General features: G+C 39.5%; 1 protein-coding gene across 1 annotated transcript in view; it reads left to right on the forward strand.

The window, feature by feature from the left end:
* The window catches only part of Tnfsf11 (TNF superfamily member 11), a 31,324-nt gene extending 16,276 nt beyond the window's left edge, over positions 1-15,048 (forward strand). The window contains exons 3-5 of the mRNA XM_048340810.1: positions 10,033-10,078; positions 10,160-10,255; positions 13,647-15,048. Of these exons, the coding sequence (XP_048196767.1) occupies positions 10,033-10,078; positions 10,160-10,255; positions 13,647-14,068 (564 nt within the window). The 3' untranslated portion in view covers positions 14,069-15,048. The remainder of the gene's footprint in view (positions 1-10,032; positions 10,079-10,159; positions 10,256-13,646) is intronic.
* Positions 15,049-15,598: the final 550 nt, after the last annotated feature.

The raw sequence follows: 15,598 nt of genomic DNA on the forward strand, positions 1-15,598 counted from the left end.
TTCAGGGTTGGGACTTTCTAGGCATGTACTGCTTAAACCATGCATCCTAACCAGGAATATTAATTTAAAACCACAAATTTAATCAGGTTAAGTGATAGTGTTTCCTCATATGTAAAGTGATTCCTTAATGATCCAGACTAATCTTTGATTATTATAAGAAGGCTATTCCCAATTTTAAACTAACATAAATAAGTCAATTAAAAATTAGATCGTGTCTTCTTATGAAATTGCTATCTTTGGTGTTGTCATATAATTTCTCATTTGATTTTGAGTTTAGTTTTTAGTGTTTATTTTATGCTAAAATATTGCTTTAATTTTTCACTGGAAAGTTTTGTGAAAGTGTGTGGCAAGTGAGAAGGTGTATATTGCTACTATGATTATAATAAGTATTGCTATTTTATTCTGGTTTTATCTGTTTGCTACCAAACCTTTTTATGGCCTAGTGGCAAGAGTGCTTGCCTTGTAAACATGAAGCCCTGGGTTCGATTCCCAAGCACCACATATATAGTGGTTTTGTGTTTTTTTAACAAAGACAACTGGAAAAATGATTCCTCATTCATTGTCTCTTGGCCTTCAGAGGCAAGAGTATACGTCCCATGAAACGTTTCATAAACCCAGAAGGAAACTGGTATTCCCAAATCAAGATGTTAGTCATGTAGTGGTTTTCCAATGGGATTTCATCTCTGTTTGCCATAACAGTTTTGGGAACTGCAATTCAACCCCAATGACTGTTAGCATTTATAAAAGCTGCCTTTATGGGAAATCTTAAAGAAGACCCACAGAGTTTTCCTTCAAAACCCAGGCCATCCATTGCCTTTGGTTGGGCAGTCGGCTACGGAAAGGGTTCTCAATCTCAGGATACCCAGGCAAGAAGAACTTCCCTAACCTGGTTGTGCTTCACCTCTCTACTTCTCTGCTAAGATCAGCACAGCAAGGATGGAGGGCTCTGCCCTGTGAGTAGGGGAAGAGTGTAGCTCCTCGCAGCCATCCATGAACTTATCAAATGGATAGATGACTAAATTAGGTACTTTGTGGCTGGCCTTTGAATGCCATTTTGGGCTCTCTTGTGAAGTCTTTTTTTTTTTTTTTTTTAATTTTTGGTTGTCTCAAAATTCAACTCAGGCGTTATTTCCCAAAGGAAATCACCACTGGTACCTGTCCTCCTGCCTTAGAGGACACACCTGGGGTTTCTTAGCATCACCCCTAAGGGCCTGGGGTTGCCCTGACTCAGATATCTATGAACTTTCTAAGGGCAGGGGCTGTGTGCTGTTTTAGTGGGTGCCTGACTAATGCTCAAATAACAAATCTGGTGAATGGACTGATCTTTGCTTTCAGTTTCCAATGTCATCTGGTGTCTGGTTATTCACTGTTGTCAGAACTAGGCATATAGTGAATTCACAGAATTCTATCAGAGTATGTGAGAACACGATTTTTTTTTCTGCAGAGGAGAGGAAGCTTTGAAAAATGTAGAAGGCACTGGCAATGTAAAGCTGGTATTATTATTTTTCATTTAGCAGAGGAAAGCAGAGACATAGTAAATAGCACAGTAAGCTCAAGATGCTATTGCTCTGCCAACTCCTAGATTAAACTTTTTAACCAAGTCAGTTATGTAAGACACTTGAAGATCGGAGCTCTTATGAAGACTAATATTGCTGTCATAAGGCTACTTTATGAAAGCCCAAGGGGACCTTTAACTGTAGCAGAAGCTTTCTCATTTAAACCATGAAGGTTAAACAATAAAAACTAATTTTCCATTCCCAGCACACCCATCTCACTGCCAGGAAAAGCACCGCTCTGTTGAGGGCATGCCGGTGCTCTGCCCTTCACTGGGTAAGAGTGTGTTAGCTGTTTGTGGACATAGATCTCTTCTACACAGCACACCTCTGGAAGAGATGGTATCCCAGCTGATTGTATTTGGGCTGACAGGAGGTTTTGACTGTCATCAATGACTCTTCCTAAGGACTTAGGAAGATCTTCAGCCAGGTCCATCCAGGGCCACATTAATTATACCCCTCCCCCCCCCCACCCGATCCTGTGGGTTTGAAAGGTCAATATGAGCTTTAGAGGAGGGAGAAAAACTGAGACAGCAGTTCTAAATCCTGTCTCTTCAGTCAGTGCACTAGTCCTGGGCCTGGCTTTCTATACTGTGAACCGAGATTGCCTGGAAATAAAAACCAGGAAGGTGGTTAAAAAGGAGCCATTGAAGATGAATGCCTAAGATATCCTTACCAGGATTGGTGGAGGTCAAGGTGTAAGTACCCAGGTATCTGGGTCTTGAAGGTAGAACCATCCCATAGTCCTCTCTGGCTGGAACCAGCCTCCCGAACCCCTTGGGAAGAGAGTGGGCTTGCAGGAGAGGAAGATCTGGAGAGCCAGGCAAGAGCAGTTAACATGACTTAGTGAGAAGCTCTTTTCTCTATGTTAATATGTCTATCACCAAACAGTCCAGTTTTTCCCCCCTTTCTTTAAGCATTTCTAACTCTGCAAGACCACAACTGGGGTCCTACAATTCACTGATGGCTCACCCCATTGAGGAAATCTAGGTTGGTTATCTGTTCGGATCCACCAACTCCCAGGCATTTGTTCCCACCCACACCTCTACCCTGAGGTTGAAGAACTTGATCTCAAGGAAGTACTAGACTTAACTATTACCAATGATTATTAGGAAGGACATGAGTCAAGTAGGAACGGCTCAATGGAGGAAATGGAAGAGTGGCATAGGGCAAAGGATGGCTGGGGGTGGGCTTGACAGTTCTTGGAGGTCTGTGGCTCTTAGGGCACGCTACCTTCCAACATTTGATATGTTCATCAGCACAGAAGCTCTCGAAATCCCATTATTTGGAGTTTTTATGGAGATTTTTTGGCATGTAAACATGACTAATAAAATGATTGGCCATGAGAAAATGTGGTCAATTAAATCTGTTGGCCATTGGTGATCAAAAACATTCTTTATCCTCTCTTTCTGGAGGATGGGGGTGGGACTAAGCCATTCTTTAATCACAGAATTGGTTACTCTAGACTCTGGTAACCAGCCTCTCAGCATCACCTTGCCAATATAAACTCAGGTCTGGTTAGTAGTGACTTATGAGTAGCGATATCCCGCCCATCTTTCAGGAAATTCCAAGAATGGTAGGTGCTGTGTGCCAGGATCTGGGACTCAGGCCAATTGCATATTTCTTTTCCTATTGCAATGTCACATAGGGTGTCATAAGCTACAGCAAGTGACATGGACTCATTCCTGAAGTGGTAAGCAGCTCCCGGAGGATTGTAAGAAGAAAAAGGACATGCTTCTACTTGTACTTTAGGATGCACAGTCTAGCATCAATAGATCAGTTTGAAAAGGGCAGGAGACCGAGAGAGAGAGAGAGAGAGAGAGAGAGAGAGAGAGAGAGAGAGAGAGAGAGAGAGAGAGAGAGAGAGAGAGAGAGGAGGCAGGAAGTTGTTACCTTACTCCCAATGAGAAGTAATGGAGGCTTATAGGTAGCCAGTAGTACCAGGGCTGGAAAGGAGAGAATGGAAGTTTCCTCCTGTTTCCAAAGTGGAAGTCTGCAGGACTTCTCTGCAGGTTGTTTCATTTTCAGAAACAACCCATGTGTGTAGCATTCATGTGCTAACTCGCTGATGAGTGCACTATTCTTGTAACTAGGTTGGAGAATTGCATGAAGGGTATCATTAAGATGTTAAAATGAATGCATTACATATGTTAACAAGTGTATGAACCCTGTATTATATTTGGCAAACGGGTGTTAAATCCTTGTTCAACCAGCCAGATGTCCCTGCAGCTGCTACTGCTACTGCGGAGGGAGGCAGCCACCTGAGATCCTCAGCTACTAGCTGGTGCCAGTGGTTTTAAGGATCTAGCCATGTAAATTGTGTCTTCTGTGCTACATAGATCACATGATTCACTGACATGACCCAGGTGGGATTTTCAGACTAAGAAACCCAAGCTCCAGCAACTGGACCCTTTCAGAGAATCTTTGCAGCTAGGGGATGCCATCAGTTAAAACCAAAATCTCTTTCCATTATTTTGTCGGATGAAAAGAAGCAATACTGGAACAAACAGCATAATAACATCCACTCCTGAACTGAAATGCTATCAAAGTCTTGTTTCAGGCAATTATTCAGGTGGGTTTCCAAAGGTGGACTTAGTGTTTACTATAAATGTTTATGATGTCATCATTTTCCACCTATTATAGAATCAAAGGCAGAAAAAGTTTATTTGAAAGTGAAAGAAAAGCCCTGAAAGAAAGTTGCAAGACTGTGTTGTAGTCCTCACGGAGGCCCGTTATTATAGCATGAGGCCCCTCCCATCTCTCCTCCTCTTGGCTTCACACTGTTTGCTTGATGGCTCTGGCCTGCACCACCTTTTCATTGTTTGGTAAGAAGAAACATTTGAGTGGGAACACACAGCATTACAGAAAGAAGCAACAAAATGAGATACATGTTATCTGGCATACTATATGCTTTTGGCTTATCTTGTTTTGCCAGTCCTGGGGCTTGAACTCAGGGCTTGTGCACTGTCCCTGAACTTTTATTGCTCAAGGTTAGCACTCTACCACTTGAGCCACAGCACCACTTCTGGCTTTTTTTGTTTGTCTGTTTATGTGGTACTGAGGAATCGAACCCAGGGCTTCATGCATGTTAGGCAAGTACTCTACCACTAAGCCACCTTCCCAGCCCCCATCTTTTATGTTTAACCACTTTTTATCCCTATGTCCTTAACAGTTCCCCCTTTGTTTCTCTCACATAGGCTATTTCAAGCAAACTTCCCTAGCTTCTCAGAGGCCTTGGAAGTATTCCTACTGGTTTCTAGTTATTTGTACACAGTATGGCCTCTTATAAGCAGGCCCAACCTATCAAAAGCGATTCAAATTTGAGATGGGCTCCTCTTTTCTATATTTGGAAAAAGAACCTAAAACATTGTGAGAGGTGATCTGGAGTCAGAAAAGAGCTCAATCCTAGAAGAGTGGGGTGAATTTTCTCTACTAGGCTTTTAGGAAACTGATTTTTTGTTAAGTTCAGGAGAAATTGAAGAGATACAGTTCTTTAGATCACAGTGACACAGTCACCTCGATATTTTCTATGCTTTATTTCTGGAGGAGAAATTGTGAATGCCATTATTATTTTTGCCGTGAGTTAAATGAAAGTTGAAATTTAAAAATAGAAAAGGTGTCATATCGGTTGTTTCCATGTCTGTTCAAATATGCTCTGACATAAAAAAATGAAAAATTAATGTAATCTAAATAGAAAGATACTACAATAAGAAGCTTAAAAAAAAAAGATATGAAACTTCTTCATCCCTATTGTTTATAAATGTGATTGATCTGCCAAAGCCTGGCCAAGGGTTTCCTTCGGCTGGCCACTATTGCACAGTGTCCACTAGGTGGCAGTGTGTCAGAGGGTTTCTTTTAGCCTTGATTTGGCAATGCTTTAAATTTTTGTTTTTTAATTTTGTCCTGTTTTGAAGGGTTAACAGAAGCTATTATAACTTAGGCATAAATCACGCCTTTCTATGAACACATACATTTTCTGAAAAGGCTACTTGTTACAGTTTGGCCAGAAATAAGTCCATTCATTCTTGTAAATTTTCTTAGTGACTTACAGGTAATGATCTTGTCTTGGATAGTTATAGAAACCAAAGGCATTTTTTTCTGTCCTTTGTATGTAGGAGATGATAAATTCACTGTATTCTGAGAAGGCCAATGTTGATTTTTCCTGGGGATGGGGATGGGAGAACATTAAGTTCTCTTGAAGATTATTTGATTGTGGCTCCTAGCCAAGAGAAGAAGCTGGAGGGCTTGCTGCCCTGTTTCCTCCCACTGAAAACTGTTCTTGGCTTCTTCTTCTTGGCTGTTTACTGGGAGGTGTGTGGAAGCCACCTGTACTTCAATATGCAAATCGGTGGGCATTCTGATAGTGTAGGCAATCTGTGTCTACACTGGATGTTTATGCAAAGAATTACCTAACTGCTTTTTAAAATAATTTACAGCTGGCTTAAAAATGAGATGAAACACATCTACATTTTTAAAAAGATCTCTTTCATCTGAATAATTTGTTCAGAAGAAAGGAGTTAGGTTACTCTTTGTAGTACTTTCCCCAAATTAGATCATCAGAAACTCCCTGCATTCAGAAACCAGAAGCAATCACTGAATAATACTTGGGGGGGGGGAGTTGCAAATTTTAAAATGCTGCAATTAACTTGAGAGATGTAGAAGATTAATGGGGATGAAAATCAATGTAAAGGTGAAGCTTAGAAAATAGATAGGATTGGCAAAAGTTTGGGTGTCTCTTCAGAAAGGTTTCTGTAATTGTGAAAGCCATCAGTATTGGGGACATTCAAGGACTCTATGCTCAGGCTCTACAGAGCCCATATTTGGCTCTTGAACTGACAAAGCAGAATGCCTGTGCTCTGTGGTACAGACTCGATAGTGTCATGTCTAGAGACAGGCTGTCTCTTATCCAGAGGACCTACAGACCTTTGTGTGTGGGCACTTACCAGTTAATCCATACCATGGATTAGTGAGTTCTGCACCAATTGTTCTCTGAGCTGATATTTCTGAGTGTTTAGGCTGCTTTTGTCAGATCCTGAGGTACACAGCAGTCATATGCACAGGCAAGTTATACCTCAATCTCAGAGTTACCTCTGGAGGTGTCAATGTGTGTGTGTGTGTGTGTGTGTGTGTGTGTGTGTGTGTGTGTGTGTGTGTTTACCATGTGCTGAGGATCACTGGACAGCGCATAGATGCTTTCCTTGAAGCTTCCTAGAGTGTATTTGATGATAATGTTTTATGAAAATTATGAACATAGTTCCAGAAGGCAGAGATTCAAGTTTCAACTTGTGAGGTCTCTCTGTCTCTGTCTCTCTCTCTGTTTCTGTCTCTGTCTCTGTCTCTCTCTGTCTCTCTGTTTCTCTGTCTCTCTCTCTTTGTGTGTACTCAGGCTTTCTCAGTCTGAAAAAGAGGTCCATAATAGTTACCCCTTAATTTCTGATTCTCATAAGTCAGATATGATCATAAAAAAGGAAACACTTGGTTGGCAAGAAATTATTTACTTTTCAACATGTGGAATAGAAATATAACTTGTAAAAATATAATAAGCCCTTGACTAAATGAAGGTGTCACTAATATCTTCATGGGAACACTCAATTAGCAATAATTTTCTCAGCACTTGCTACATGTTAGAATCACTGGGGAGCATCTTTTTTTTTTTTAACAATATCAAGTCATTGTCAGACTAATTGAATTAGATCCATCATAAATGGGGCCAGAACCACTGCAAAGTTCCCCCTACAATGCAGGCAGATTTCCACTGGTTTATAGTTATTTCTACATACAATCTTTTTTTTTTTAACAATCTGAAAGTTCAGATATCCTAAAAATATAGTCAGAAGAACATTATGTCTATGATTGCACACGAATAGCTATAATTCTAAGCTCAGATAGTTGGACTGGAAATGTCCATACTGGGAATACATTGTTTTTGTAACCTAAGGTGGTAGACTCATCACAAGCTTCCTTTTGCACATTGAAGCTTCCTTATCGATTTTCTGAGATGAATTGCAATTCTTGGATACCCTAGAGAAATAACACAAGAGAAGCATTACCTCATGGGTCTCTAACTAGAGATTTAATTCATCCTGGGGCAAGAAATCTTTTCTCTGACAAAAGACATTGAAAGTGCTTCTGAGAGGTGCGAGTGATTGAATTTTCTCATAAGTAAATAGGTCTGGGGCAGTGCTGACCTAGAATCCATGGATTAAATGAGAATGTTGGAAATGTTAGATTCTCTCTCACCTCTCACCTGGGAATGAACTTGCCTTATTCCTTTAATCAGTGACTTGAGCTGCACCTGCCTTGGCTCAGGTCTCAGGCTTCCAGATAGTTTTTACATTTTGACAACCTGTGAATCTTTGAAGACTGTAAGGGGATATATCATTGTCAAATTAGGCACCTGCCAGTAGCACCAGATCAGCTGTTAGAAATCCAAAGTCTTGGGCCTCAGCCTCATCTGGATCACAAAGGCAGGATCATAAACGCAAGATCACCAATGCTGTCATCTGATGGTGTCTTCGCAGAGGTTGCAAGCATGTGCAAGTTTGAGGACCACCGAGCTGGGGCATAGGCACTTGTTTTTCTAGATAATTGGAGTGTTTGCATAGAAAATTATAAAACAGGCACTTGTAGACATGTGCTGCACTTAGCTCTGGTTCCTTCTGTGCCTCTCCTTCACTTTGATTGTGAGGCAGATCAGAGATAATTGGAAAATAATGGGATGGCTGTAAGTCCCTGAATTACTTTTTCCAAGGTTCCCAAGATTTAATCAGGTAAGGATTTATTGGATACATGTTTATACAATAATTTTTATGTAATATACATATATAAATTTGTAAAGATATATACAATTGATAGAGATGTATCATGTGTCTTTATATGTACACTGAAGTGCAACGGATAAAGATTCTATTATCTACCTATGATTTTCTTATCTATCTATGTATATATTTTACCTCTGTTTTGAATCTAGGGGAACCCAAACCAGGCATTTTTAGAAACTGGGCACCATCAAGAATTCAAAGATCTTGAGAAGAGAATCCAGAGACTAGAGCTCAGCAGGAGTAGGGAGAGGAATGAAGGCTTGTAAGACCCTCTGTGTTGTTAAACTCAGAAAGAGTAATCATTTATGGAGTATGCCCCACAAAGTGTGCCATGAGGGCTGTATCCCCGGGGCTCTAGGTCAATGCAAGGGCAAAGGGTGACTTGAGATGAGCTCCTAACACTTCTTCCTAGAAGTCAGCCACATTGTGATGTTAGGATTTTAGAATAAGTAACTCAATTGAGCTGCACTGTGCCTTTCAAGGGTCATTAAAATAGCATACTGTAGATTCGCCTCTCTTGGGGGTCCTAAAGGCAGAGAGAGAAGAATAAATGTTATATCTAGAATCCTTTTAGCTGATAACAGTTGAACTTCTGTTATTCTTTATATCATCTATCTATCTGTCATCTGTCTACCTATCTATCATCTATCAATCACTTATCTCAAAACACTTCTACTTTGACATTCAAAGAACTTAAGCTATCTGGCCTTTTAGACATCATGGGATAGAGAACTAGTGGTTATTCTACTAAGAAGAGAAATCAAGACTCTCCAGCATTTCTAGTGTGAAGAGAGCTGAATTTATTTGCCCTCAACTAAGTGCCTACTTGCTTTATCTCATTTAGTCTTCTTAACTAGACTATGACAGAAGCACTTTTCACATTCCCAATTTATGAAGAAATTTGAACCAAGGTGGAAGCCTGAGCTTTTGTCCACTCTCCCTTATTATGTAACATGATGGGACATATAATTTTAGCTAATGCCTGGATTTAGGTGGTCATGTGGCTTCCTATTGGAGCCTTTATTTTGAGAGCTCTAATCAAGATATTCAATTATTTTTGCTCTTTATGTCCTTGTATTCTTGGTTTGTGCTTCTAAACTTGTATTTGAAGCAACATTTTAAGTTAATTATTGGTACTCTAAAAGCTCTTAGGCTTCCATGTCGTACTTTAAGTGAAAAAAAAATTAACCAGTGGGAGCTTGACTTCGTTGTTTTCGGTGGGGTGAACTTCAGTGTTATACCAGGAATGCAGTAATGAAATAAACAGAGTGTCCCTATGATTTAAGAGGGTCATATATTCCGTCTAATTATTACTTGGCTATTTAACTTCATCTCCATTTGTGTACTTGCTGCAGGGTTTTAATTAGGCCCAATTATTTCATGTTTTATACTTTACTTTGTCTTTTGCTTCCTCTTGTGCTCCAGTGGATTCTGTTTTATGGTGTGTCTGGTAGATTGTTTTAACACATCAATATTTGTTTCTTTGGGACAAAACTTCTTTGATAGCCATCTGACCCAGAGATTCCATTGTCTCTGCACTATGGCATCTTTTAAAGGAAAAAGAGGTTAAAATTTTCATATATCCAACACTCCTAAATATTCTTATCGTTTTACAGAAAGAATGAGTTTATAAGATTTCCTTTTCTTTTTTGTTTCAGGAATTACAACACATATTTGCATCACAACACATCAGAGCAGAGAGAGGTAATCACAGATTTGGGGGAATGGTTGAAACCACAGATGATCACTAGTGTCTGGGTTAATATGGCTTTCTCTCTTCTCTAGTTGTGGAAAATCCGTCACCTGGTCTGACCAGTAGGGGCAAACTAGAATCTCAACCTTTTGCTCATCTCACTATTAATGCCACCAACATCCCATCAGGTAAGTTCTACTGTCATTTAGTCTGGGAGATATTTCAAGAGTCATGTAGCAGTTCAGTGAAATATTCAAACTTATCTGGGAACCGGTGGCTCACACCTGTAAGTCTAGCTACTCAGAAGGCTGAGAGCTAGGGGATCAGTGTTTGAAATCAGCCAGAGCAGTCAGATCCCTGAGACTGTTATCTCCAGTTAACCACCAGAAAGCTAGAAGTTGATTCAAGTGGCAGAACACTAGCCTTGAGCACAAAAGCTGAGCGGTAGTGCCCAGGCACTGAGTTCAAGCCCCAGGTTTGGCAGTAAATAAAAAAAAAAAGATACTAAAAAGTACTCAAAACTAATGTCAGCCTATTACTAGAATTTCTGAACACCTTTACTTCTAAACCAAAAGAAGGATTCTTAGTCTTCATTTGATTCCTGTCCTAGGAACAGTGCCTTGTCCATTGTGTCAGAATGGGCATTGCCACTCTACTCACTCTCTGATTATAGAAGTGGGTGTTTATTTTAAATGACTGTCAGTTGGGATGACAGAACTGTGAATGGCCATTCCTTGTGTTATGGGTATCTGTTTTTACTCATAGGGGAGGTAACACACGCCCATGGTGGACCTCTGAGTTGACTCAATTCATCCAGGTAGTCAGAGACCTAGCTGTTTCCCACAGAGATGCAGGTTGGAGCTAACAGAATGATCTGTAGACGACAGTAGTCCTCTGGAAAATGAGACAGCCACCCTCTTTCTCCAGAGGCCTCTTATTTCCTCTGCATTAGAATTAAATTTAGTATGGAGACCCGATTACCTTTTGAACATGAGCACCCAGAGTTCTGTGCCTGCGGCTACCTTCATGCACCAGATGTTGCCTCACCTAGCCACTGATTTCTTGCCTTGGGTTAGTGGAGGATCAAAAAGATGTCAGTGAACATTCTGATGGAGACTTACTGGAACATTATTGCTATAATCATTTTAAACACTGTGGATCAGGCATTTCACTCTTGTGTGCTATCTCATCATCACCACAAGGCTTCAAGGTAGTGATTATCATCACATTTTGCAAACAGGGAAACAGGTTCAAACAGTTTGTCATATGCTCAAGGTCACAGAGGTAGCAAAACTAGAAGCTGCATTCCACTCTTTGTAATTCCAAAATCTAGGCTTTCAATGCTATAACCTAGCCTAAACGCAGGCTACAGAGTACTTGTGATGGATGGGCTCAGCCAAAGGTAAATAATTGAAATTCTTAGGTTTTCTTTCCTTGTAAGCAGTAGATTCATGGCTAATGACAAGGACTCTAAGAGCTGACTGCTAGTGTAGCACTTACTGGCTCTGTGACCTTGTCCAAATGACTGAAACCAGTGTCTCTAACCTCTGTTTCATTACGGAGACTTGTAAGTGGTCATTGTGATTGCATCTTCCTTGTAGGGTGGCTGTGCAGACTGAGTGAGGTCACATGCTCACGTTCTTGTGTAGACGAAGCACAGGGCAAGCACTCAGTGAATGTGGCTTGCAATCATTTAATTAAATCATTCATATACAAAATCTTGTAACTTAGAGTTTAAATATGCGTATTCCACTATGGTTTGTAAATGACTTAAGGTTTTGTTTTTTAGTTGAAAAAGTACAACTTTTAATGAATAATTGTGAAGCCTGAGCATGGAGGGATATTTTTTCCTGATTAAGACATAAAAGTGAGAAATCAATTCTTGAGCTGTTTGAAAATTTCTTAAACTACCTATTCCACCCTGACCCCCAATCTTGCCTCATAAGAAAATTCTCTTGGTCTATGTGTGCCTTGTGGTGGATCTACACTAATTTTCCTCTGATTGGAAAAACTATTTTGCATGTTTTCAAAGGCAATCAAATTAATACTGATGCATCAGCTGTGCATGCTGTGAATGTACCCTGCACTTATCTTTTCAGTTCACTCTAAATGGCATGTGATAAATATTGCATTAGACTGCGTGCCAAAGTCTGGCTGGCAATAGCAAGCATGTTTTAGTTATAAAGCTCTCTCTGCAAGCACCTAGAATGAAATCATTGCCAAAAAAAAAAAAAAAAAAAACACCAAAAAACCCAAATCCCAAACTCCTGGTTATTTTCTGCCATTTAGTGGGTTGGAAGAAAATGAGTTAGCATATATGCTTGTGTTTAAAAGAAACAGAATTTGCTTTTCTGGTTGGGCTAATAACTCCTTGGCCTCACTGATATTTCAGAGCTAGCTAGTATTGTATGCTTCAGAGGATGTTAGATTTAATTTTGTATTTTCAGTTTGTACTCTTTTGTACTTTTTTATGCTGAACCCTGGGGCTTGAACCCTATCCTTTAGCGTTTTCATTCAAGGCTGGAGTTCTACCACTTGAGCCACACTTCCGCTTCCAGCTTTCTGTTTTTAGTAGTTACTTTGGAGATAAGAGATTTTCCTGCCTATGCTGGCTTTGAACTGTGATTCTTAGATATCAGCCTCTTGAGTAGCAGAGATTATAGGTGTGGTTGGTGTAGGTGTGATTATGGTACCCCATGTAGATGGATGTATGCATACTTTCTGGATAGCTGCTTGGTTGTGTGAGCCTGAGAGTCACATGGAATATTAGAGGTGGAGAAATTAGATGATAAGAAGAATAGAATCTAAGTGCTTGGCCATTTCCCCAAAGTTAGCACAGCCCAGATTGTCATCTCCTTCTACATAAAAGGGGGGCGGGATTAAGATGTATGAGGTATGGAAATTAGCTTTCTATATTAGTTTCTTACTCTCCTGCCACATTTGTCTCTGGTTTGTTCTTCTGCTTCCACCTGGAATGAACAGCAACTACAACTCCACAAAGTCATTTTTTAATTTTCCTGTGTTTATTTTTTTTTAATTTTTTTTATTTTTTGGGGGGGCCAGTCCTGGGGCTTGGACTCAGGGCCTGAGCACTGTCCCTGGCTCTTTTTGCTCAAGGCTAGCACTCTGCCACTTGAGCCACAGCACCACTTCTGGCCATTTTCTGTATATGTGCTGCTGGGGAATCGAACCCAGGGCCTCATGTATACAAGGCAAGCACTCTTGCCACTAGGCCATATCCCCAGCCCAATTTTCCTATGTTTAATGAATCTGTTTCCTTTGAAATCTCATTGCAATCATATGCACCTGTCCTTTCATCATATTCTTCTTGCTTCTTATGTCAACTTGATCTTTAGTGTGCTGTCTTTTTCTTGAGGGCAGGAAAAAGGAGTTTTGATCTTTGACCCCTATTCCATGCCTAACCTAGTGTACTGATTACCTATGAACATCTTTCCCTATATAGAAAAATAAATTCCAGGAAAGAAATATCCATTGGAATGACCGTTGTTATACTGATATTTTTATCCCCCTGCCTCAAGGAATCCTGAATTTTAAGTCCTGTGCCTCTCCTGTCCACAGGTTCCCATAAAGTGAGTCTGTCTTCTTGGTATCATGATCGGGGCTGGGCGAAGATCTTCAACATGACTTTGAGGAATGGAAAACTAATAGTTAACCAAAATGGCTTTTATTACCTGTATGCCAATATTTGCTTTCGCCATCATGAAACATCAGGGGACCTACCCAACGAGTATCTTCAGTTGATGGTCTATGTCACTAAAACAAGCAACAAAATCCCAAGTTCTCAAACTCTGATGAAAGGAGGAAGTACAAAATATTGGTCTGGGAATTCTGAATTCCATTTTTATTCCATAAACGTTGGAGGATTTTTTAAACTCCGATCCGGTGAAGAAATAAGTATTGAGGTATCCAATCCTTTCCTGCTGGATCCGGATCAAGATGCCACGTACTTTGGGGCTTTTAAAGTTGGAGATATAGATTGACATCTGTTTGGTGGAGCAGTCGCACACATTTTTTGAGATATTTGGAAACTTTTTTCAAAACAAGTCAAGAAAGATGTATATAGGTGTATAAGACTACTAAGAGGCATGGCCCAAATGGTACAAAACTCACGATCTGTAAATGCATGAGTGTTTACAGCCAGTGGGAGATATGCGGTTCTTGGCCATGGTGGTCACACAATGGTTTTATAATTTTGTAATCAATTCATAGAATTAAACCAGACTGGAGCAAGTGTGGTTGCCCTGACTTATAGAAAGGGCTCATTTTTCCATGGTTAGGTGCTACCAGGGACCTGAAAGCCGAGAGGGCATTGTGTCATAGCTGATGAACCATCACCTGAAGGGTTAAATTCTTCCGAATTGTTACATCATGCTGGAACCTGCGAATAAATACTTTTTCTAGTGAGGAGAGAAAAAAATATGTATTTTTATATAAGGTCTAAAGTTATATTTCAGATGTAATGTTTTCTGTGCAAAGTATTGTAAATTATATTTGTGCTATAGTATTTGATTCAAAATATTTAAAAATTTCTCACTGTTGACATATTTAATGTTTTAAATGTACAGACGTATTTAACTGGTGCACTTTGTAAATTTCCTGGGGAAGACTTGCAGCTGAGGGAGCAGGGTGGGTGGAGGAATACTGGTTTTCTAATATCACATGTAGTATATTTCTTCATTCTTTGTAATAATAGATTTTTCAGACTTGTCAAGCCTATGCAAAAAAATGAAAATAGATGCTTTGAATAATAAACAGGATGTGGTCACCAGGTGCTTTTCAAATTTAGAAGCTAATTGACTTTAGAAAGCTGACATTGACAGAAAGGATACATAATAGGCTACTGAAATCTATCAAGAGTATTTATATTATTATTGAACAGGTGTCTCTTTTCTTTTTCAAGTGTTTCAAATTGTAAACTTTGAGGTGTTCTTTTTTCCCCTAGAAAAGTTAGTAGTGGTTTATCAGCAAAAATCTAGTTTTTAATTTAGTAGGTTATTTTATACTGTATAATAAAAACATTGCCTTTGAATGTTATTTTTTTGGTACGAAAATAAATTTCTATGAAACCTGCTTTATTATTTTGTAGGTCTCTTTAATGTCTGTCTTGCTCAATGAAATGGTTTCTTTTTTCAAACATTAACCAGGAGACATGCAGATTAAATTTTAAAATGAGGAACAGATTCAATGAAATGAATGAACCTTAGAACCTGAAAAGAAAATAAATTGCAAAGGATTGGTATACAAAGATATAGTCAGAGAGAGAACAGGTTTCTTCACTGAAAAAAGTAGAAAACTTTATGTTTACACCATGAACAAAATAGTAATCTTTGGGTAAATTCATAATGTCCTTAAAAAACAAACAAACTACTTGGCTCGGAGAAACATCTGGATATTTTCTGTCTTATTACAGGAAAAAAGGCATACACCAGTGGCCTGAACACCTGAACTCATGGGAATTTATGTAGGTGAGCTGTCTAAACCAGGTTGGCTACTCATGAGAAATAGACATG

Source organism: Perognathus longimembris, chromosome 3 (genome assembly GCF_023159225.1).
Source record: "Perognathus longimembris pacificus isolate PPM17 chromosome 3, ASM2315922v1, whole genome shotgun sequence".
NCBI classification, from domain to species: Eukaryota; Metazoa; Chordata; class Mammalia; order Rodentia; family Heteromyidae; genus Perognathus; species Perognathus longimembris.